General features: G+C 33.1%; 1 protein-coding gene across 2 annotated transcripts; it reads right to left on the minus strand.

The window, feature by feature from the left end:
- Window positions 1-1,165: 1,165 nt before the first annotated feature.
- On the minus strand, window positions 1,166-23,895 carry LOC117333298 (T-box transcription factor TBX10-like). Of its 2 annotated transcripts, XR_004533875.1 has the most exons (8): window positions 23,519-23,895; window positions 19,579-19,909; window positions 11,026-11,299; window positions 6,191-6,343; window positions 5,507-5,574; window positions 5,145-5,263; window positions 3,690-4,280; window positions 1,166-3,650 (listed from the first exon to the last, which is right to left on the minus strand). XR_004533875.1 is itself a non-coding variant. In XM_033892529.1 (7 exons), exons 1-7 carry the CDS (start codon window positions 23,718-23,720, stop codon window positions 4,021-4,023), a joined length of 1,407 nt encoding a protein of 468 aa, XP_033748420.1. In that variant the 5' UTR covers window positions 23,721-23,895; the 3' UTR covers window positions 1,166-4,020. The 2 variants fall into 2 exon arrangements, 1 of the variants encoding a protein (XP_033748420.1); XM_033892529.1 differs by having other exon boundaries at window positions 1,166-4,280.
- Window positions 23,896-27,323: the final 3,428 nt, after the last annotated feature.

A 27,323-nucleotide genomic window follows, 5' to 3' on the forward strand; every position in this document is an offset into this window, starting at 1 on the left:
TTGCCAATTAACTCAACGCATATAATTTTAACTTTCTCAGATAAATAATCAGTCTTGTAGAACGCAATATGAGAAATGAATGTACATTGTACCTACAAACATTCAAGAAAGCTTTGGGCACACTTTCCGTTTCTGCGGACGTGAAAGTAGTATTAAAACAAATGTTATGCATGACAGCATTTCCTTTCTATACATATTTTTATAGCCGTTTTTTTTTAGTTTCCAGACGCTTTCATCATTCAAATTAGTCCGATAATTCAATATTCATAAATTGTACATGTACTTAGGAAATGAATTTAGTCTGATAACATATAGGCACGTTCACTTAATTTTATATAATTGAGAAGGAAGTATTTGCCATGATGTGCTGGTAATATCAATTTAATTCAATTCTAATGTTCATTGCACAATTCTAAGTAACTATGGCAATAATATACAAACACATACAATGTTTCAACAATATAAGTAGCCTGTTAGATTATGCTAGAAGCAAGACCACTCGCATCAGTTCTAATTATAATGATAGTTTTATGAAAAGACATGTTCTTCGTTTAATCTCAGTATTATAACCGACAAAATGTAATTAAGATTTTCACCTTATGACACATATAATTTCATTTTATCATCGAGATATATCGTCTATTGTTTTGTCCTATTTTGACAAAGTGAAGTAACGTCACAAATATATCCCCTTGTTAGGATCCTTGTAGCAGTCCCAATTTTCCTACAAACAATATTTCGTCAAATGACTGGACAACACTAAAAGAAATCGTATCCATGGGTGAAATCCAGCCCCACTAGGGAACCAGGGTCCAGCGTTATCAGACATGTCCAGTCCCTGAAGCCCGCACGTGCATGTGTATCGGATGAAGTGCCGTTACGGTACACCGACTTCAATATAAGTTACTGGAGGTAAATCAGAAGGAGGATTAAAGCATGAGAGGTCAAAGGTCGCATGGTGTCCCTCAGGATCAACGAGTAGCTGTACTGGTGCAGAGCTTTGCCTCTTGATGCGCTTACTCTCCGGACAATGAACCGAGTGTCTACCGAATTGATGAGCAAAGGAGTGTACAGAAATATATCAGCACCTTGGAGTTTCGTCAGGTTTCACAGTTTCTCACGTTCAAAATATACTTTTGACAAAATAAAAGACCAACATCTGGAGGTTGTTTTTTTTTTAAATAAAAAACATTTTAATATTCATAAATGGATTTTTATAATCTGAAAGGAAACACTTATTAACTCATAAATAGAACGATCATGGTTTAGGGACACATAACATGACCACGTGATGCAAATACACATGCACGTAACATACCACGCGATTTTCATATACGCATGTTTAATGCACGTGTATATATATAAAGAATGCTCTCTTCAAAACCATTGTACAAATCAATATTCACAAACGCTGTCACACTCTTAATGCTGTAAAGCACGAACCTTTTTGTTGTGTATAAACTTTCGCTGTGTATCAACTTTTATTGTGTATAAAAGGTTGCTGTGTATAAATTTGTGTATAAACTTTCGTTGTGTATAAACTTTTGTTGTGAATAAACTTTTGTTGTGTATAAATTTTCGCTGTGTATAAACTTTCGCTGTGTATAAACTTTCGCTGTGTATAAACTTTTATTGTGTATAAACTTTCGCTGTGTATAAATTTGTGTATACACTTTTGGTGTGTATAAACTTTCGCTGTGTATAAATTTGTGTATACACTTTTGGTGTGTATAAACTTTTGGTGTGTATACATTTTTGTTGACAATGTTGTGTATAAATTTTCGCTGTGTATAAACTTATGTTGTGTATAATTCGCTGTGTATAAACTTTTCGTGGTTGCTATGGAAACGCGGATATAAATGTAACTAATGTTACTGTATGCATTATTGTTTTATTATTGTGGTATTGGCTAGCCACGAAATCATGTAGCAACAAAAGTATATTTGAAAGCTCCAAACCACGAAAGAAAGCACACAGGAACATTTCATGATATACACTATTATAGATCAGATTTATTAAAACAATATTGATAGTTTGTTGATTTGATGAAATATATGATTTTTTTTTAAATATTTCATATGCTTAATAGTAATCGCTATTCCCTAAAGACTGACAATAACTTTAATTTGAATGTGTCACCATCAAATGTATTTTTAGATATATATTTTCGCTTTCCAGTTATTACAAATTTAAGATATTTGTGTTTTCCTCCGTCATTGAATTATTTGTTGGCTACTTACTGGTGTAGTATGGTATAGATATCCCTTGTTTTCGTGAATGCTTTAGCCACTAAATTATAAAAACAGCGAATTTAGTTCATATACTTGCTGGTAATTATTGCAATGAAACCGTCATAATAACTCCAAGCATAAAAAACTACTCTGGAAATTGTATACATATGATTTAGTGTTAGTTCGTTTGCTTTACATTATAGAATAAAAAATAGTTTAGTTTTAGTCTCTCTAGAATAAAGATATGTCCATTTGCTAGTCGTTAGCTAATGTAGACCGGTCTCAGGAAGATCTTTTTAAAAATAAAAAGGTATGCTAATTTCCTCTTTAACTATTCTTCAGTTATAAGTTCTAAAATACAACTGCATCTATTGTGTATAATTGCCATGAGGTAGAAGAAAGATATATATAGATTTGCAGTACGTGTATTTTTTACATTACCGACCTTGACAAATCTGTAGTTTGTATCTTCTACATTACCGACCTTGACAAATCCACAGTACGTATCTTTTACATTACCGACCTTGACAAATCCACAGTACATATCTTTTACATTACTGACCTTGACAAATCCACAGTACGTATCTTTTACATTACCGACCTTGACAATCCACAGTACGTATCTTTTACATTACTGACCTTGACAAATCCACAGTACATATCTTTTACATTACTGACCTTGACAAATCCACAGTACGTATCTTTTACATTACTGACCTTGACAAATCTGCAGTACATATCTTTTACATTACTGACCTTGACAAATCTACATTACGTATCTTTTACATTACTGACCTTGACAAATCCACAGTACGCATCTTCTACATTACCGACCTTGACAAATCCACAGTACGTATCTTTTACATTACTGACCTTGACAAATCTGCAGTACATATCTTTTACATTACTGACCTTGACAAATCTACATTACGTATCTTTTACATTACTGACCTTGACAAATCCACAGTACGCATCTTCTACATTACCGACCTTGACAAATCCACAGTACGTATCTTTTACATTACTGACCTTGACAAATCTGCAGTACATATCTTTTACATTACTGACCTTGACAAATCTACATTACGTATCTTTTACATTACTGACCTTGACAAATCCACAGTACGCATCTTCTACATTACCGACCTTGACAAATCCACAGTACGTATCTTTTACATTACCGACCTTGACAAATCTGCAGTACATATCTTTTACATTACTGACCTTGACAAATCTGCAGTACATATCTTTTACATTACCGACCTTGACAAATCCACAGTACGTATCTTTTACATTACTGACCTTGACAAATCTGCAGTACATATCTTTTACATTACCGACCTTGACAAATCCACAGTACGTATCTTTTACATTACTGACCTTGACAAATCCACAGTACGTATCTTTTACATTACTGACCTTGACAAACCCACAGTACATATCTTTTACATTACTGACCTTGACAACGGAGTGACATATATTAATACAGAAAATGTTTCCGGTAATCTAAACAGGATATCAAACCAAATTTAGATTTTGACAAAATTGCCCTTATTTCGGGAACAGACGCTTTTTAAAATACCCTTACAACAACCTGAAAAAAGTAGCGTGACGAAGCCATGTTTACGGGAACATATTTCTGGAATTGTTGAAGTTAAAGTCCATTTTAATGATATTCAGTGTGTTCTTTTTAAAACATTTTCTAAACGCACACTTCTTGGAACGCATACGGGAACACATACGGGAACACATTAGAACACAACATACGAACAAGTCACACACACACACGTTAGAAATTATAGCCACACGTTGTTCCTTGGTAAATTTCTTTCATTCTTGCGTGGTGAAATGATTGGTATTCCATGCTGCGAGAATATGGCGAAGGGCGAGATTTTGATGTCATCATGTAAGTCTCGTGAGAGTAGGGAACATAGTTATAACTGTCTGTATATGATCCTCGTGGAGGAAGTCTGAGGGGTGCGGTCGACAGTCCATGGTTCACTACCCCAGTAGGGGACATGCACGTGGAATCGTCTGATTCAGAGGAACCTGAAGAAATAGAACATAACTTATTTATTAGAACCTTTTTTTTTTTCATTTATGGTGAATAATGTATATGGAATTCATTTAAGCAATGAACAGTGGTTTTAATGTTGTTATTGTCGATATGGCAGAAAGATGCATGGTGGGCAAATGGCATGGGAACCCGTTAGGGTTCCCATGCTACATTTCCCACCATACATCTTGCTGCCATATCGACTATAACAACATTTAAACCACTGTTCAATACTTATATTTATATTGTCTTACCATTTCCGTCAACTTTGAAAATAATTGAACCAACAAAAAAAAATCCCGCCTTTTTAATGTCACATGACCCACTGGGTGTTATAGCCTGGGGCACTGGGTGTTATAGGCGTATGGTGCCAACTGCCTCTTAGGGAAATGCGGAGCAAATGTAAATATGTCTAAATATAACGGACCCTTACAAAGACAGCCAATTGCGTTCATGTAGATAATGCAAATATAGCTGTCAAATACACATTGATATGTAAAGGCTTTTTTAACATTAACGTCATTGTCATATAGCATTCCTGAAACGAGTGAAATGATTTGAAATTTCTCGAGAAATTAAAGCGAGTGGAAGGCCCCCTTATTTAATAAGTCCATATTACGAAGAAACGAGTGTAAATGGTTCTCTTTTTAATTTGACCAACATGCTCAAGAAGAAAGAGAAAAGCCTCTACCAGAGGGACAAACATTATTGATCATCTATAGTCTATCCTTAAGTCTCCAATATTTTTACACACATACTTGTATTTCAAATATCATGCGATGAATAAAGGAAATATATGCCAGTGCTTAAAATGACGTACTTCCGGCTAAAATGACGTACTTCCGGCTTCTACTTACATTTATCTTTGTCGTCTAAGGACCGCTTCCGGGTGACGTTTGAGATATGCAATGAACTTGGGCGGTGTTGATTCCGTGGACGGGAGCAGGGGTTTAGGTGAGATATGACGTCAACCATACTGGACAGAGAAAGATAAATTGTAAGAAACACATTCTGTTATAGAAAATCAGGAAACAATAGTGAAAGTTCGAGATATCCTCTAAAGAATACGTTAGGGATATCACTAACATCATTGTGGGTTTTGTTCCTACTAGAATAATGGCTCTGTAAGGTTTGTATACAACATGAAAAATGAATCTCCATCAAAACAGGAACACTAGTTGGTGTAAAGATATATTCATATAACTAGCGTCCAACTTACCATTCGTTGGGATCTACATCCCGAAAACCTTTGGCAAACGGGTTACTAGCTATTTTGAGCTGTGTTATCTGAAAAATGAACAGACCATTTTACACGAATGTTTTCAACTAGTTAAATAATTCAATATGTCATGAGCTGTCACATTGATTTAAAATCACATCAGTTTATCAAAATAAGCAATGTGGATTTTTTTTCTCGTTTTAAACCTGTACTTAACCCCTTGAAGCATTTTTCTTCTGGCTGTTGTTTAATCAGTATAAGTTGTATCAACAACTGTAAATGTACATATTTTAGCGGAATTCTGATATTAGCGATTTTCACTGTCCGCTAAATAATCATTGCGCTTATTATACTGTTTCTGTACATTGTTTTCCACTACAGATACTCTGGGTGCGCAAATTCCATTATTGCGCCGATCTGTTTTAATTCAGCAAAAATTGAATTCTGTTAAAAGATTCAGATCATTTATTACGAGACAGAAATCTGTAACATAATGGCTTGTTATTTTCCACTTATTAACATGACATACTATGATATTGTGATAAAGATTTATTTGCATGCATTGAGAAACTATGAGCGATTTTAATAGTAACACTGGTACCAACCTTGGTATATTTACAATGATAGATTGAATGAAATGCCATATTTTGGAGATATTTTAATGGACATACTTGACTGACTTACCCTATGGTTTTGGTAGGCTGTCACTGCCATAAACTTGGTCTCAGGAAAAATGTAAGTCTTGAAGTTTTCTGTGTTTGAGCAATCTTCAGATTTAGGATTAACGTATACAACGTGGAAGCGTGGTTGATATTTATGCATTGAATTCAGGATTATCTGCAAGGAAAGAAATAGAGGATGAAATATTAAACATACTTTACATACTGTAAAAGTGGAAATATTCGCGGTGTGGAAATTTTCGCTTATTACGCTATCAGTAAATCTCCGCGAAAATTTCCACACGCGAATATATTAACACATAGAAATACTAAATATAAAAGATACAAGTTAGCGCAACAATATCTTGACGGCGCGAAAATATCCACACCGCGAACACTTTGGAAGCTGGCTAAGCGAAAATTTCCACACGCGAAAATATCCACTTTTACAGTACCTCAAAGCACATTTAACGACTAGACAGAAGACAAAATATACGTGGATACAGCATAAGACAATACAACTGAAGCATACAGTTATTTAACCTGCATGATGTTACAGACATCATACAGTTGTTTCATAGGGACATCATACACAGTTGGTTTGACCTTCTAGGACTCATCAGCGGTATTATGGGAGGGAAACCCTAAGGGACATTGGTCGGGATATTTATGTTTTTATATTTTTATTTGAGTTACAGAATAACCTTATAGCCAAAAGTTTACTTTGCTTTGTATCCGTAAATCTGTATCTTTGATTAAATAGGATTGTACAACAAGGAAACAGTCTAATAACACGTGTTCAATATGTATTTAGTGACAGATTCAATTTAATTAATATTTTTTCACTACAGGCATTATAAATTACATAAACAACATAATAAGGCTATGGAACAACAAGACAAGAGTTGAGTACGAGTTATATAGAATGTACAACTCTTATCTTAATTGCTTAAGAACTAACTTTCCCGAGACGGCTTAATTCTTTGTTGTTATTGACAATAACTGTATCAATTTAAACATTGAATGTTTTGGCCAATAGTATATTTTGATATATTTATTTCCCAATTCGCTGTACATGTTACATGATAATCGTCTCCTACTTCACTATATGCTGGATCGTGAATATCTTAAGTTAACTTTGATAAGGTGAGCTTCACTTTGGTTTGTTGCAGTAATTTTTTTTTTTTTTATTTTTTTTTTTTTACAATTTGGTTTGTATATGTTAAACTTTGGCTTGAATAAGGAAATCGTTCATTTCATTCGTAACATTTTGAAACTTTACTTCAAAGAAAAAGTATATACATATAAATATATAAATAAAAAACAAACAGAGGACTGTGCAAATAGACAGTAATGTTGTTTCAAAAGTTGCTGATACGAAAAATATCAGATGTAGTAACAAATAATTAATTGTTGTGACCACCTATGGATAATAAATGTTCATGAAATGTGATCTTGCCGTACAGACAGACCATTGATCAAATAAATGATCTCGACGGGCACCTGTGTGTGTGACCGAACCTTTAATGCATGATGTAGCAAAGCAGTCATTCCCATAATGAGTCAAATTTTAGCTTTTGTAATACTTTAACATTATAAGATGAAAACTTTATTCTTTAGGTTTATCTTTGTACAATATATCTTTTGTTATCAGTTGAAAATGCTATAAGGTACTGCATATATTAATCAATGAACGCGACGACCCTCGACGTGGTGCTACACTACAGTTATTAATCATTGAACGCGACGACCCTCGACGTGGTGCTACACTACAGTTTATAACATAAAATGTCCGTGTATTATTGTTAACACGGGGGTGTAGGATCGTTACCCAATAGGCATAGTCTATCACTGCTAAATCTAATTCCGGTGACCCCGCACAGTGACCTCAATTTCACTCGGATAAACAGTATGTCTACCTCGTCTACTGGCTTACGTTGCCATGCGATCTTGGGAAATAATGACGGAGAATATTCGTGCCGATGTTTTGATTAATGAGCCTTGGATTCGGAGATTGATGTTGAAGTTCTCCAGAACCCACCACTGTGTCAATCTCGTACAAAAATGTGAAGAGGGAAAAACTTTTCGAAAAGGTGTATTTTTAAAACCAAAAAAAAATGGAAATGAAAAAACCATAGATTTTAAAGCATGGTTTCATTTTTTTATCAAAATTTTGAATTTTCTTTGCAAAACTTTTTCTTCCCTGTACTTAAAAAAAAATATGATATGCACAAAGCAGTATGTGGACATGATTAGAATAGTTACGCGTGTAAGCTTTTAACTACACCGCTGGAAGTATATCCTTGACATTATCTACAAGCACGTCGGGATAAGCTTACTGCTAAAAGCCCTTTCTTTGATTTTCAATGACAATATCACACATGTCATGTCAACATGATATACATAGTTGACAGTTCGGTGACAGGGAAAAAAACTATCTCTGTGATTCAAAGAGGAGGGGGATAAGAAAGACCATGTTTAACTCATTTTTATCTAAATGATAGGAACTTATCAACAGCTTACAACTGGTTTTCTGGGTATTAAGGATTCACCAGGATATTCCAAACGTATTTAAAGTTATATTGTAGTTTGTTGGTAATCAAATATCAGGATATTTTTCATTGAAACTTAAATCTATTTTATTTATTTATTTATTTATTTATTTATTTCATTCTATGTTAAAAAGTAATTGTGAAGCTGGTCTGAATCTGCGTTGCAGATTACATAGACCTAGTTTGATAAGATCATCCGAATTCTATGGTCAGCGCCATAATCTCATAGGAAAATATTCTGTTTCCTTGTACGATATGAAGTGAGACATGTTTGATGTTTGTTAATATGCCTGACGGTTCCTACCATTGTTATCATTTTCAGGGCCTTGCCTTTATTTGACTGCATTTACAAGGCTGATGTCCTCGCTGAAGAAAAAAAAAAAAAAAAAACCTACTGATTTTTGTCTCGTATTTCTCAGGGACCTCCGTTTAAATATCTGTTCATGTGTGGCATCACCGTTTTGATTTTGGGGGTGGGGGGATTTCGAATATAATTTGGTATTCTCTGATCAATTTCACAAACTTAAAACTCAGATTTCAAGGTCATTTATAACGACTTCACTTAACGAAAGCAATGTTGTAAGAGTGCATATTTATTTCAAATTTAGTTAATGAATATTTTTCCCATAATCAGTTTCTACTTTGAAGAACACGTCCAAAATTGAATTTTAACCATTACCGATTATTTATGTATATCTTTTCGTGTTTACGAATCTGGTCGAGCAATTTTCGTACGTATGTTGTATTCTTAAATATAAACATGTTACATCTACTGCATCGTTTGTTTTCCCATGTTCATGGTAAATTGAGTAACCGGAACAATTTTCAGTTGATGTTTTAAACTTATTACAGATTAACGCTGAAACATATCCACCACGAAACAGACATGATTTAGTTATCTTATTCACACTTTTGCACTCACTCATATAATTTTGACACCACAATGAAATATTTAAGAATATTGATAATGATAGGAGAACTGTCTGATAGCAAGCGACAAGTTAAATTCAGATGTCATAACCTAAGGCCCGTAAATCCATCCCATCTAACAATCTTAGGCAAACTAAAATCTTTTGACAATGCCTGATGTAAGATTGGAACTCCAGAACTGACGTTTGTTTGTCATGTTTCTGTAAAGACTTGTTACATCAATTATCACAAAGATAATACAATTACCACACGAGGTGATTAAAAGTAAACGTCATAACTGTCAGAGTGACGTCGACTGAGGCAAAGGCGTAGGACTTGCTGACATTACATTGCTTATAACATACATCTAATTGGCGCAAACACTAGTAAAGCAGAAAACAGGCGTACTATCATTCTTGCATTGCTAATGTCTGTGGTTATGTAAACAAATACAGAATTAACTAATATTTTGTAGATGGGTTTTTTTTACACTATCATTCAGACAATTTTGTTTTCTAGACATAGGTATATAGAAAGACACTAATAACTAATAGATACATCATACATTTACGGGTATTGGATGCCATTGTCTGACAAATGTGTCTCACTATAACAAAATACAGTCCTAGCATACCAAAAAATATCTTTTTTTCGGCATTCTTCATTGCAGGAATGTGAAAATTAGACGTACATATGTCTCTTAAAAATATTGACTTAATGCACTTACCCTCTTTAACATTCATCATTGTCATCACTTTGACACGTGTTTCATTTATGATATAAACTTACCATGATCCTGGCCTATATAACTCGGTTTTACTTACAAAACCAGCCGTGTTATGGGATACATTGGATTTGCGTTGATTCTCATATATTTATTTAAGAATCTGCTCATTCTGTATTTTGATGTGTGGTAGTAAGCCTTCTTATAATCATGATTTGGTATAAACGTATCATATAATTCATATATATATATACATTATTTTAGTACTCCTCATATAGTATATCAATATTCTAACAATTGCATACCAACTTATATTAACCACTATTGTTTGCAAAGACGGAAGTGCGCTAGGGTTCTCAGTGTAGGAGGAAACCTGGGTACCTGGGGGAAACCCACGTGGTTGTGCAGGTGATCCCATACCTTTTCTTGTCCGATCGGGTAATCTGCCTTGGTAAGTATGTCACCACTGTGCCACCCGACCAATCTTAATTTAAACTTGTTCCTATCATCTATGTGTGTGTGTTTTTATATTCATATGGTGTTCATTTTTCTGCTTCCTTTAGCTATCCTATTTAAAGTTTCAAATAAATCATTTTGCCTGATAACCCTACCCTCCCAAAGGTGAGGGTAGATTAAGCTTGGGTGAATATTAACAAAATTAAGAAATAAACTCACATGGCCATTGTCATCCATTAGGTTATTTGTTAATTTTAGTTTGTCGAACGACACTATTTGTTTCATCCACTGAGCCCCCTTAGCGGGGGAGTCTGGGTGCACGTGGATCCGTCCAGGCATATGTGGATCAGCTTTTCCTGCCACCACCCAACTGGAACTGTGAAAGGAGTAGCGATACCGCTTGTCATCACAAGGTACAAAGTCCATCATCACCATGTACTCCGCCATGGGGTCAAGGCCATACATTCGAACCTGAAAGGTGGGGAACATCCGCCTGTAACAAATAGAACAGAATAACAGTCATCAGAAAAAAATATTGATATGTATTGTTTGGTAAAACAAACAACAGCGAAGCTTACAAGGACAAAAGGTAGGCTATTTTGTTTTAATGTTCAGAGTTTTTCACAGTTTGGAGGAATAATGAGTAATGAAAATAAATTATGGTTGCAATAGCCTTAAATAGAAAAAAAAATCATCAATTTGTTCATTCGCTGTGTTATAATTCATAGTGCAAACTTTTGCTGAGTATTTATTTTTGCGCTCTTAAATGACCGTGAAATTATATTCCCCGCGAATATTAGAAACTGTACAGGTATCAATATGGTAACAGAAGTCACACCTTCTGGTGGTAATATACTATAGTGTTTGGTTTTGCCGATTATCAGCTTGTAATGCAAGATACAGGTTTGTAAGTTAATTAAGGAGAGGAATTAACATAAGCTTTTAGCCAGGTCTGTACGCCGTTAAAATATTCAATAATGGTTGTTAATAATTTGAACAAACATACAGTAGTTGTTTGTTTACAAAGAAAACACTATACCATATAAAACCAATACGATCTCCGTAGAGACACGATAAGAAATATCTAGCCAATTGCTAAAATAAAAAATAAAAAACACGGATAAGTTTTATGCTTTTTTGCTCGATTTTTTAAAAACAAGTATTTACATCATATAAATATGAATAGTATCACTGGTTCAGAATACACAATTGTAGTTCATGTTTAGAAATTTTGATATTCAAAATTGACCCATTTTCATCAAATCAGCAAGTCAGTACATATCATTAAGCATTAGTTTATTAACGTTCCTTAACTTGAAAAAAACTCGTTAGCTTACTACATGTATTTCTATATCCAAGATTATTACCTTAAATCCAATAATGCTTTGAAAAAAAATAAAAGTCGGGTACTATTATTTTAAATATTGATGAGAATAATTTTAAATTTTCCTTATTGCCCTTCTGGATTGACAGCCATTAGGTTCAAAGCATAGACAATGAGTCCTAATAGGACGAAACAGCTGAAAGTTTTATATTAATTATTTGGTAAAATCTGGATATAAAACTATGTAATAATATACTATTCAATAGTGTGTGTTTTTTACGATACCTTTTTATCACAGGATAATTAAAAATTCAAAAACGAGATATTTAGATCATAGTACATGTCGGCTGCTTTAATGGATCGCCTTAAGAACTGCTTTGCGGTTTATCATAGAAATGAGTGAAATGTTTTGCCTTAATAAATGAATACTATGATTCTTCCAGTCGAACGTAATTAAATTAAAAATCAATAAACGATGGTTAATGAGATTTTGGAGAAACACTTCTCAAACAAAAACATTGGATAAAACACGTATAGGATTAGAAGCCAACAATCTAGATACGTTTCTTTAAGATTTTGGAGAGTGGGAGGTGGAATCACGTGACTCATTGCTGACCTCCTCACCCTGATCTTGTGGCGACAGAAAAGCTGTAGAAGTCTAGGATACCTTGGGCTAGAGTATCTTCCCTCTATATCAGTATCTGTGGCGTAGATCACAAATGTAATTGAGTTATCTAGAATATGTATCAATTCTCTCATGTCGTACTACCAGGCCCCTAAATGTGTATTTAACTCCTTCAGTGTGTAGACTTGAAACGTATAAAGAATATAGACCCATGTAGAAATAACTGATAAGGAACAAGCAAAAAAAAACAGCAGTTTCGGAAGGTTGAGCGTCTTCTGATTCATTGCATGAGAAAATAGAAGGATTATGATGTTGCAATATATACATGTTTATATAACGTTATATTGCTATCGGTATACCGCTATGGTTATGTGATATGTCTTCGTGTATCGTTGAAATTTAGTTGTTCCGATTATCCGGTAAAGCCATCTGATAAGTATATATAATGCTGTATTGCTTTTGTACAAATATGCTTTAATCGAATGATAGTTGTAATGTGCGTTTTATATGGTTTCGTTACAATTCGAAACAATTTTGGAATATCTATCTTAACATTTGATTTCTAAGGAAACGAAAATATATTGTAAACTTGTGCTTGTATGTCGATTACAAGCCTAATACAGGAAATATGCAATCGATATAAAATAAAAACAATAACTTAACATTTTGTGTAAAGATGTTATTTTCAAATGAGCTCTAATTAGTATTGCTGCGATTATATACATGTCAATAACGAAGAGGATGCAGAGAATATGTTTGCATACCAGACATATACTTGTGTATTTTTTATGCAGGGTTATTAATTAATTCAGAGAGTTATTCTCTGAACTATAACTAATGACTTAATAATGATACAAAACTGTAATACATAAATACAATATTAACTTCACATGTAAATCGAGTATCGAACTTACAAGCACTCAGTCATTTAAAATAATCTCTTTAGGAATATCTGCTTATATTTGTCATCTCCTTTTCAAATTTATCAACACAATCCACTCATTCACTGTTCAATCAAAGATAGAGTCAAATCAGTCCTGATTTCGGAAATAAAGCCTCAGAAATGCTAACTTTGTGCATCGATCTTTACAATTCAACTGAGGTGATTTATAATAGAACGACAATGCACCATTGTCTTACTTGCGATTACATACACTGAATTGCACGCGACGAAAGCATTACTTCAGTTGTGAATTACATATATATATAGTCTCCTGGTAGAGATAAGTTTTTATGATCATATACAGGCACGTGATCATAACACTTAACATAAACCAGAAAAGAGTAAGAGGAGTATACATATAATATGGATTAGGTATTAGATATACCATATTAAAGTACTAAACAACAGTTCGTTTACGTTTGATAAAACAACTTCAAGTTGTGATTTTAAAGTTGACATGCTTGATTTCTTATTTATAACGACCATTTAGCTGCTAGATGCAATCATCTGTTTTAAACAATTATTTGGATATATTCCTATAATATATATACATTTGTATACCCATTACTATGTTTTCATTCAAATTTTGGTCGCCTCTCTTGAAAATTGGTTCTACTTCATACATGTTGAACAATTACTTCATATATGTTTGAATATATATTAAGTTATTAACTGTCCTTACTTGTTCAACTAAACTAATTTGTTTGTTGGAATGGTAGATCAACGATTTTGAACCTTAAGATTTTAGAAATTATCCAATTATTCCAATGTAATGTTACATACAAACACTGTTTACGATTTAAGCTTTGCGCCTTATGCCCCCTTATTACAAAGCGGTAAATATTACAAACAGACATGACCATAAAACTTTGGCGGACTCCTAAAGAGGGAGATTTTTTATAGAAAAAAAAGCCTTAGGACCAGGAAATCTTCACATGACCAAAGATACAATATTCTATTTAATTTAGCGGGGACCTTGATATGAATATATGTTTATGTTACACATAAAATAGCACGTGGAAATGAAATCTACACTTACTACGGACAGTTCGTATCTACTAGTATATCTTTATCTATACATTTAGAATTAACATAAAATGGTATTAAATGATGGCAGTAAGGAAACATTGAAACATAGTAACCAAAATAACACAATGCCATTAACATCTCCAATTTTACACTTTTACCTAAGACTGTTGATGTGTTCTGTAATAGAACAATATTTCACAATGTTTCAAAGTTTCATTTATTAACTATGAAAAGATTTTTCACCGATTGTTTGAATACACTACTTAATTTTTACTATAATATAAAGATCTATATGCCTATTGACCATTCGAACAGGTAGTATCTGAACATGTTCATGAAGCTTGTAACATTTTAATCATTGAATACTACGGATTTCAAAAATTATAACATATCTTGAAATATACAATCTTCTTGTCAGATTACATCTGGAGTAAAAAGCAAGTAATTTGATAGTTTTGTGTGACTAGTTTTGAACTAATGGGATACATTTTAAAAGCATTTTCTGTTATCATAAAAAATCAGAATGAATAAATTTAATGGCTATGATATATGGTGGGCCTCAACTTGGTGTATAGTCTATCCTAGACAAAGGGACACCACTTTTATTCGCTGGAGTCGTATATTCAAGTCTGGCATGTATAATTAGTTACAAAGAACAAGCTGAACGACTATAAAACCGTGCAATAGTAATATAAATTGGATTGTGAAATGACGTAGTGGATGGTTTGACACCTCCGCCACCCGTCTTATCGAGCATGTCACGTCCAAGTGTCATCCAGTCATCCGCATAATGACCATTAATGAGTCAATTAGTAAGAATTACATGGCTTGGAGTCTCCAGCTCTTGGTCCTGAGTAGTCACAGAACAGAACCATGCCTCGTTATTTTATGGTGATGTATGTCCGTAGTTTATATGCAGGTGCCGAGAAATTGATAAATTGTTGTAAACCAGTTACACTCAGCAGGAAAGGCACATTTAGCTTAAATTTCGATTAGATAAATAGGCAATTTGTTGTTTGTTAATCACAGACATGGGCTAACAAGAAGCGAGGACTACAAGAATACCAGGGGGAAACCAAGGCTTATACATTAGTTTCTAGGTATATATCATTTAGACTTGTTCAAGTGCTGGAGCCGATGACCAAGTGTTGTTTATACATGATACAGGACATTGGTGTGCAACAAACGTATCTCTGTTCCAGCGCCAACAGTTTCCATCAAACTTGTATCGACACTGGAAACCACTTGCCCTATCCTATGACCTGGGTTAATATGAGTAGAACTAGATGAATGATGTTGCTTTTTTAGGCCAACAAAAACGTATTCAACCTCAGGGATAAACTTTTTCTTATATACGATTTGGGGATTACGTAGGCTGTTTTTATCGTGAAGACTAAGTGTCAATTGCATAGTTAAGTTTCATCGATCAAATACGATTGAATAATACAGTTATATTATTATATATTATACAATAAACATGACTGGATATGATTTAAAAGGAATATAAAAATTCACACGAGATGTTCATAATATAATAAAATCTGAAATCATGTTGTAAGATTTACTACTAGGACTGATATTATGACGTTTCACTTGTTTCAGTTGCAGTAAAGTTTCTAGAATATTAGGATTAGGATTTTTTTTTAAATTTGGATACCAGAACATATTAAATTATGTGTGCTTTGTTCAATGCATGTTATATTATAATCTTCGAAATCCATGAAACCGTAAAAGAATCGTTTATAAATCATACCTTACACAATACTAAGTACATGTATGTTGGGTTTTTTTCAGTAAAATCATGAAAATCATTTGAACGTTGCCTTTCGGTGCTGTGTAAAAATACTCAATATGATAGATTTGTCATATTCATTAATCTTATTTCTTCATCTTCCTCTACCTGTATCACTGCATAAACATAACATATAATACAATATATATAGTTTACAATTTATGCAATGTTAAATGTTTTAATAATTGTTTAGTTTAGCCCATTATGATTTACTTATCTCGCCTAGATTTTCATACAATTTGCTTCTAACTTCATGGTCCTAGAGGAATGAAACCGTGGAAGGTTGTTGAATACAATGACTTAAATCATAATTAAAAGATACACAAATGAAAATCACCTTCATATATGAATTAAGTAATATCCATCGTACAGCCGGATATTTTAGTTTGTCAATAATTTCGCAATTTTCATTTAAAAATAAAGGATTCATCAAAATTTCACGGTCTGGCGATATGAATATAATTATATAATTTCAATTCAATTTTAATCAAGAATCAGTAGACACTTTATCAGAATGTGTTACGGTTTATAAAGACGATTTATACTTAAACCCGAGTAATGTGTATAACTACGTTCTTTATGTTAAACAAAGTCATTAATCACCTTTCATATACATCAAGTAATATGTTCTGAACAATTATAATTGTCGAAATAGCTTTGAATGATTGGAGTCTACCGAGTCAGCTAATGACGGTGCAATATGTCGACAGTCACAATCGCAGTTTATTTCGCGGATAATATTTAATCCTACCTTATTGCATGGATCAAAATTTTCGCGACAACGCCAATGGCTCTCAAGAATAACTGACTATACGGTAACTAAATGCTGAATAATGAATATTAATTTGCATAATACAGTTATATCATCACTATTTGACTGCCAGCGGCTCTTTAGGCCAAAATGTTAAAATGTATCGGAGCTATCCTAGATAAGTATAATACTTTGAGCAAGCAGTGATACAACATTGATTAAGTTTAGTATAATGTGAGTTATAATTAACTCCGATGAATTCGTACATACGTTGTTGCAATCAGAGTGATAAATCTTAGATGTCAAGGAGTGGGAGGAGGCTAAGTAGCCTCTGAAGAATTCATTTTCCATCTGGAGATTCGATCAAGGTTTATCAATAAGCTTCAGCTGAAAAGGAAATCTCCAGGGCCTGGACGGTGAACGAGTAAACTCGGGATAAAACAAACACATAGACCATGCTTGTCGGCTTTTAATTGACCATAATGCTCAGATGACACCCAAACCAACACGCTTCCTTCACAGACGCTCCACTGATGTACTATAAAGAATGCCCATTGGTGTCATAAATAGCACGTATACGCAGACATTAAGGGATAAGTAAATTTAAGAAAATACCGAAAAGCTTTTGTTTCGCAACCTGGTTTTAATTATATTTGTTTTGTATTAGTTTGAAGTTTTATCATGTCCTTCAGTCTATTTAATAATCCAATATGTTTTTCTTTAATGTCTTACTAAAGAATAACTGCTGCAGTGCTTTAGAAATAAAATTATGCTATGATTACTATATAGGAAGATGCATCATATTTTGAAAATATCCTATATGGCATAAAAAAAAAACAGGTAAGATTCTCTAATCAGAGAAGTATTCAACAATGGTATCGATAACTATTACATTATGTAATAAATCTGATATATAGCTGAAATTATTATCTATGAAACAAAAATTGGAAACCTATCTTTTATAATTCTATACAAATTAGATTGGTCATGGTTCTAAAAACCAACAACAAATAATCACGTAACAATAAATAAATAACATTTCACCATTTACGTACATGACCGCTTCACCTATTCGAAATACCAACAATACGACAGCCATTATTATATAACATTATAGCCCAAAACCAGGGCGAGTTTAGGTCATAGTTTCATTGTCTAGTCGAAAACAATATGTGAAGGTGATAATGGAGTTATGATAATATTCAACAAGCTTACATTTACTTTACACGGAGAGAGAAAGCGAAAAGCATATGTCTACTTTCAAACCGATAGCATTATCAAGCACTGAAAGGGAGCATGTTGTGCAATGCCATCACGGGCACCCTCAACCTCTTGTAATGAATCCTCATACGCAGTTACGTTACTGAAGAAGTGTTGTGTATTCATGGAATATTCCTTCTGCAACTTATTAGATCCGTAAATTCAATTTAATTCTCAGAGTAACCAATCACCTGATTTAATACTGATCTATTTAATCTAATGTAAGAATTTAATAAATCATTACTTTCGAGTTTTTTAGTAAGATTATGTATAGAAAAATAAAAATATATCCCTGTAATATTGATATATTAGGTTAATTATTAGTTATTTTCTTTAAAGTTTTTCATCGTTTGATTGATACAAGTTGCAGCGTATTTGCTTTATGAAAAGGTTATGTAAAAAGTAGGAAACATAATAGTCACCCATAATCATTACATAGGGTAAGGATACGCAATTTAATTCAATCCAAATATTTAATGCACTTTTATAATTACATGATTTAAGTAATTTGACGGCAACAACCAAAATAACACCAAGAACAAAGGCATGTATAATATAATAGAGTATATTTTACAATCACATAAGTGCACCTAAGCCCACTCTCCTCAGTTAAAACTGGAGGAAACAGGCAAAGAAAACCAAACGAATTTCCTATAAAACCATATTATATTTGCAAAGCATCATTTTGAGGAATATATTTAAGTCATTAGATCTATTAACTTAATAACTTTATTAGTTTTTTTTCCTCTCCAAAACAGGAAACGAGGAAAGAAAATTGTACACTTTACACAATAATGACATGAAAATAGATCAAAATATGTTATGGAATGACAACAGGGTTTAAGTAATATGAGTATCACAGCACCAGGTACATATATAGGAAGTAGTAGATAATAATTCTGTTTAGTAGTATAGATAATAACAGAATTTTTGCATTCTATTTAGTATGAAAAAACAGAACACATTAAAAAAGATCTCTTCTAAATGGTCGTTAGTCATTTTCAAAGTAATTAATAAACAGGTCCGACTTTGAAAAATAAAACCTTACCTGCCGGCTTTGGTAACAATCATTTCTGTTCCGAGTTCGTCGAATTCGTCCCAAAGAGATTTCATTTCTAGATGAGCACTAACGTTCAAAAGTTTTGAATGAAGTGGTTTTTTGGGCGTGTCCGATTTGTCTTCCATTCCTGTATTTTCTCCGTCACAGTTTTCTTTTACACATGTCCGAGTTTCATCGCAACTAATACCAGGGCTTGTTTTCTCACATACGCCCTCATTGATTCCAGTTGACCCGGGGGGTCGAGCAGAACTATCTGGATATGTATCTATACGCGAAGAATCATAGTAGGGCCTTCCTGTTCCAGCATTTAAAATGCATGCTACAAGGTAAAGTAAATACAATTTAACAGTACGTACAGTAAAGGGTGTTCATTGGAAAGCAAATTAATATAACCGTTTATTTCATGTATTGTAAGTTTCCATTTTTTAACAAGTTCTATCGAACACATATTTTTACCTAGAGTCAGAAAAACAAATTGTCTTCAGATTTATATTTTGACATGTAATTAAAAAGACACTGAATTATTATTCAAAGCGTACTAGGCTATGTGCATGGTGGCGAAGTAAGATAATCGTGTAGGATAGCCATTTCAATCGTAAAAACAGTAAAACTGGTCATAAAATGTAGTTCTGATAGCAAGTAGACACTTAATATAAATATCATAAATATATATTGGATAGAATCAACAAAAATACATGGTATGCTCTTTTTTTTTAACATGTGACAAAAAAGCTAAATCTTGATTAATTTGTTGAAAAAAATCAAGAAATAGCATCCGGCGTAAAAAGAAACATGGCTTAGTATAACAAAAATACAAGTTCTATCTGTAAACAGCGGTCGGCTCTGTTTCGTCGTGTTCAGTTTGACAGTAAACACATTGAAATGATCAAATTCTGCGGGTTACATTACGTTTGTAGTGAGTAGGCGACCGATGGTAAGTCTATCATTAACACCTTAGAGTGTGAAATATTTTAGCACGTGCATAAGATACGGATCAGGGGCATGTCACTGACGACGTGCACGGTTGACCGCGTGCAGTGAAAATACTCGAGTGTTTACAGAGATGGCCTTATCGCCGTGTAAAAACACTTGTCATCGAATTATCCATGAGACTTAAATTACTAATGATTATCGAAAGATCCAACCAACTGAGGCTGTTTCTTTCCGCTGCATACTATAGCGATATATTGACAGCAGATGAGTCTTCCACTGGGGCTCGGTTACTGAATTCTGAGTAACATATGACATCAGTTAACAACAACAACACTTTAAATCAGTATTCATATACATTCTGAAACCATATAAAAATCGAGGTTATCGATGTCATATTAACTCAAAATCCCGACACCGATCACCTGTGGAGTCACATCATTCTCTATCATATTCTTTTTTGTGTGTAAGCCACCTAGTTTCATTAATGCTACGATAGCAGAATCTCCGTCAGATAAAATTCGTTTGTTGATACATTTGTGATATTACGGTAAAATTCATTATTAATTTTCCTTAATAATACACGTTAAAGAATATAACATGCTTTTTTTCTTTACATCATACAACATTAAACAAGCATAGCAATGCTCAGGAGGGATAGACTTAGTATATATGATAGGACATGTTGGTTTGACACAAATTGCGATATCGTATTGGCCTTTGGATTTGGTCGGCGATTTTGTTTATTTATAATACATATATTTCCAGTCAAATCCAGTGTCATATCACTAAGCTATTTATGATCAAATCTAGAATCACTGACACTAGGGTCTGCCTATTTTGAGAAAGAAGTCAGCTTAACTTGTTAACCTGGGGAACTTCGAATGATTTAGAAACCTTTTGATCAGTCGCCTGTTTATGATTTGATATCGAATAATTGTTTTCAAAATTATGAAATTCATACTAGTACTGGCCCGAGTTGGTCGGCCAGCATCATGTGACACGTGACTGACTATTATAGGAAATGTGCGATTATTGTCCGCTTACTTAAACATACTCTTTAAATAACTATTCGGATACATTTCACTTTTCACCGGATTGTTTTCATTTATTAATTAATTATTTTATTTATTTATTTATTTTGTACTTCAAGCCACATAATCTTATCGACAAGTCTATGGTACTCATATCATCTATTCATAATGCGAAATATAGAGACAATAAATTAAGATATTCATAATAAAATATAATTTAATTCAGGAACAAAGATATTTAACACCTATATTAAGTACTTAAATCTCCTGGTATTAATATGTTTCCGACATTAGTTTATAGCTAATATATCCTCTTGAATAAGTCTAATATTTCACCGAGCCGAATAAAGGTTACTATACATTGTGATGGTATACAGATACGTAATTAGTATTTTTGTTAACAAAATACATTATATATATATAGAGAGAGAGAGATAGAGCGGAAGTATTTATAAAAGTTAGATAGATGTGCGATAATGGTATATATTCGAGAATATATATATATAAATATATATTTTTTCTATTGGCATCTGATTCAAGCAGCAAAGGTATGAGCCAAACCCATTATCGGCCGGGATGAAACTCGCTGTGAGAAATATACAAACGGACATTCGATTTTTCACGAAACATTAAATAAAATACCTCAGAACCTCAAATAACATAATACGATAAAAGAAATATATCAAAAACGTGATATTCTTGTTTATCGAGAAAAATGGCATCACCGGTGGTCAGAATATTTGTACTTTTGAAGAAAGGCCGTACAGACCTCACGCATAATCCGCCACAACCGTTAAAAAGGCATTGCATGGTTTCTTGTAAAGTAGTTAGCACGGATCAAACCCGCATTAACTACTCTAACAGTGACGGATGGCAGCTCAAAAGAACAACTTTGCCAGAAATATTTTGTTTTCTCGTTTGAAAAGAAATGCTAAAATTGTTGATCGGAAAACCATCAATGTGACAGATAGTGTAAATATGAAATAAGTTGTAAACCTGTAATTATAAGTGGTTTAATGAATATTAAAATCATGATAAAATTGTTTTCCAGAAAAAAAAAATATTTACAAAGGCATATACCACGTTAGAATATCATCTACATATATATACATCTCAAGTGCTACTCTTTTTATTTCTTGTTTAGTTCTTCATTTGTTGTCATGGTGCTAACGTTGTTTTTAGTTTTATTTTCACGCATTTTTATGTTGATATGTTTTGCATTAGCTACGACATCCCTGACATCTATATCATTTAATTATTCCCAGAGTTATGTCACAAATTTAAGTCTCCATTTAACTCCTATTTCAGACGTTTGTATTGAAGGTCATTATTGAATAAATTTCAGTCAGAAAAATAGAAACAATAGTGCAGATGCCTTAAATTAATAAATTAATTAATTGTCAGAAAATTAGGGCAACAATGCAGTGTCTTGAATTGCTAAAGCTAAAACAACATTTTTTCGGAGTTTAATGTATCTAGTTATACTCGTTTTGGTCGTGAACAGTCTTAAATCATGCCAGCATTGCTTTAGAAAAATAACGATATTTCTTGACATCCCTCATCATTTATCCAATTTTATTTACATGTATCTCAAATGATAAGATATATACATGTATATATGCTGTTAGATATTTAGTCTCTTTTTTTGAATTTCTGCATAAAAATATGTTTTTGCCAAATATTTTGTATAAAGACATCGTGTTTGAACATGGATTCATTTTAATTAATAGCTGCAATATAACAAGAGCAGATACAATATATACTGCTTGCTATTGACGAAATATATTTTTTTCTTTTTATAGAATGTACAAATTGATATTGTTGCAAAACAAATTGATATTTATGATATCTTAAACGGTCAGGAAGAACACACGCATTTTTAAAGAAAAATACTTTTCAAAACATATTAGATATAAAATAAATAATGCATTGCATATATATAAAATCAATTAAACGTCCATTACCTTCCATTCCCTTGATTCCTACACCATATCCTCCATTTTGTCCCCACTCGAAAAGACAATCTGTACTTCTCTGAGGAGGGACCTGCTGGTACCCAAAGGCTCCACCTAGGGACCCTAGAAAGGAGTCGGCAAACGGACCCGACATAAGAGACGTGATACTGAAAGCATTAGCCCTTGCTGAGAGAGGCCCGTTTATATCCATGAGTTTGCTAACCTGTTACTAATGAACGTCAGAAGTGGCGTATATATAAGTTTTTTACTTACTTCCTACAACAGTGATAAAGCGACAATAAATAAGACGAATGCGATTTTTGCCTGAAGCCAAACCCCCATGTGATATGTCCTAAAGACATGCTGTGCTCTGATTGGACGATTAAGTGTATAATTGTCTGCCTCTCTTCCAGCACGCTCAGCTATATATCATTAGTGCTGTACCCCCTCCCCTCACAAACGTGCCGCTACAGTAGGCGGATATACATCCCCGGTGTTTGGTATACATTTCGTACCTTTCTCGAGATTACAAGTGTCCATCGTGTTTATAATTACTAAACAATATTACACCGTCCCGAGTTCTGCAGGGACAATGATTTCGATAATCCGCAAGAGAACCGCACCTTCTGGTTAGGATCTCAATTTAGTCGAATGTATGGTAACTTTGCATGGAATTCGCGCTACAGGTTTGAGAAGGCAATAGGCATGTATACAGTTTGTGTTAGGGCATATCTAACATTCATTAATCATCGGGAGGGTGTCAGATTCGACAGCCAACAATGACCATCCTTCCCCTCACCAACAGCACGCGCGTTACCCCCGCTCTCTACCCCCAAAGTACGGTTAATTACACTCTCAACTCCCTCCCACTAAACATGCCCTCCTCAAAGATAGACAAAATATTCTTATATTGAGTACATCCATTTATAAATCAGTCTAAAATTGGTACACGATGGTGAATTACCTATATGATATATATGTGATTTATCATACATATTATATGACATAGTGCTATTTCACATATGGCAACATATTTTGTAAGGCAATATATAGCTAAATACGAATTTGTCAATGCTTGAGTATTAAAGCTGACTAGGAGTTAAAAACAATAATTAGTTACATATCAACTTTTATATTTTAACATCTCCCTGTATCTGGTCTATAAATCATATGAAATTGTCCTTAATCTTTTTAACTATGGAAGTAATATCAAACTTACCTAGTTACTTGTGAATGAAAATACAAGGACCGTGTGGCTTTATGGAATTTAGTGAAATGTTTGAGAAACGTAAACTCTTGACAGTCATTGGTGATATCTTGTTATTTGCGAAGTTGTTACATAGCTGTGAAATATGATATTCAATCGTTTTAATTTTCGTTGGCTATATTATATAGTATTTCACTCTCATTGTGCTTGGCACTCGTGCAAATATATAAAGAAAATCATTTGTTATTGTCGTTTATAATTATCAACGGTTTTCTAGCCGGTCATGTTTCAGTAGTAGCATGTTAACTTTAGCAAGAAACCTTCATTTTCTTTACTTCGATGTTGTATGCATTTTTGTTGTGGTGTAAATCCTCAGAAAATGATTGGCGGGAGACTCCAACAAACTTTTCCCTGTATATTTATAAATGGATTTTGTCAAATATTCTTTTCTGTGTTGCCGTTATTTCTCTTTAAATGATTTCTTTCAAGAACTGTTTTCGAATATTAAGTACAAGGGTCATCTTATCAGCATATTGGTATTTCCGTTGATGTATCCTTAAAAGGGGCTTTTAAGGGTATATTTATTATTATGTATTATTTAAAACAAATTGTACGGTTACCAGGAGTATTACGTCATCGATATTATGCAGTGTAAAAAAATATACAAGTTATACAAAATCAATATGGCAGTGTTTTATGAAAGAGGGATATATTCTTTTAATTTGATTAAACATGACCCTTTCCTCTGTATTTGCAGAAAATTAAGAAAAATACAAGTTAACAATAATAGTACATGTATGTATATTCAAAAATTCACAAGTCTATATACAGAGCTTAGATATACATTTATTGTAAATATAGTTTGTATTAATAAAATACAAGTTAACAATTTCAAAAATTCACAAGTCTATATTCTGAGCTTAGACACACATTTATTGTAAATATAGTTTGTATTAATAAGTGAATCAAAATATTCATTTTTCAATTAAAATATCTTATGTATTTTTAGCAAAAACATTCAAATTGACCTAATTTATATTTTTCGATTATAGCTGTGTATAGTGCTTGTATATTATCTTAATCATGGTTGTTAGCAAAAAAATAAAATGTATAAAAACAAAATGCCAAGGCCACGTGACAGCAAATAAACACATGCGATGAGAGAGTAATATGAAGGGAAAACAATGACAATATACCGTCAACACGACCGGGTCAGTTTACAAATTCCATTAACAAATATGACACAGTTTATTTACTCTAAACTTACATATACTGACGTGGCATTTCCTTGATTTAACGTAACAGATCAACTTATAAGGTAAAATCAGCAAACAATAGAACTGTACAAAAGCCACACACGTGAAAAACGTGAACAAATTTCGTATTCCATAAGCTATATATTGAAATGTTAACATGAAACTTCATTGTGGAGTTGTTTCGTGCTTATACAGTAAGGCTCGGGACCACAAGGTGTGGAATTCCAGGGGAAAGACGGGGAAATCATATGGGACTGAAAAAGGTTCAAAGTGTGTAATGATTTGTCATTTACCCTACAATTAAATCAATTCCTTCACCGTTAGGATAATTTTAAAGTGTATGAGGATAGGTAATTTACCCTATCATTAAATCAAACATTTAGGATTAATTTTAAAAGAGTATGAGATACGTTTGTATAACCTTAACCAATGTTACTATTCAGCTTAATATAAACGTAACGGCGAGCGACACACGCAATTTTAAAGGGGTACAACATCCCTGTGTTTAAACCAGAAAGATTACTTAAAATCAACTAATTTTTAAAAAGCCAATGCCAATGACGGTGAATTATCAAATACTTTTTGGAAAAACTAGGATATTGTATAATTGTACTATTAATTGGTTTTGTTTCAAAAAATTATACATTATCCTCAGTTTTTTTTTTTTTTTTAAACAAATCCAATTAATAGTATGTTTAACCTGAAACACTGCCTCTATTCATTAAGATCTAGACATGGGATACACGATTACGGCAAACCCCAGACTTTAACATCGGCAGAATTTACCATCCAGCAATCTCGAAGGGTTTGCGATAGGGGGTAAAATTGACTAGCATATTTACAATTGATCTTATTGAAAGAAATAATATATGCCGATCGAGGAATAAATCTTGAACATAAACCTATACTTTCTGAAATTCATCAGTGATTGTAGTTCCCAAAATTGTTGCAATCCAGAGATTAATTTAGATATAAAAATTGGAATTAGAATATGCCAAAATTCAAAAAGAAGAACTACATTTACTCTAATATCAAATTCAAAAAGCATAACAAAATTAAATACGTGTTCATAAACTACACCAGTGCCACCGTATTCATAAGAATTCATCGGCCTGTATAGTTTAGATAATGGCCCAATTCGCCGCTTAGCAGTGACAAATGCAAAATTGTGTTATTATTTCTTTACATGTTTTGAATATTATTATATATGTTATAGATATATAAAATGTTACCAAGCATCCAGTTCTATTGTGCAAAGAAAATATATGAATGTACAAGTAACCTAATTTTGTTTCGGAGATATTCACGAAAGTGTTCATACGGACCAACCTTACAAAATGGACCGCAGGCA

Source organism: Pecten maximus, chromosome 8, assembly GCF_902652985.1.
Source record: "Pecten maximus chromosome 8, xPecMax1.1, whole genome shotgun sequence".
Classification (NCBI taxonomy): domain Eukaryota; kingdom Metazoa; phylum Mollusca; class Bivalvia; order Pectinida; family Pectinidae; genus Pecten; species Pecten maximus.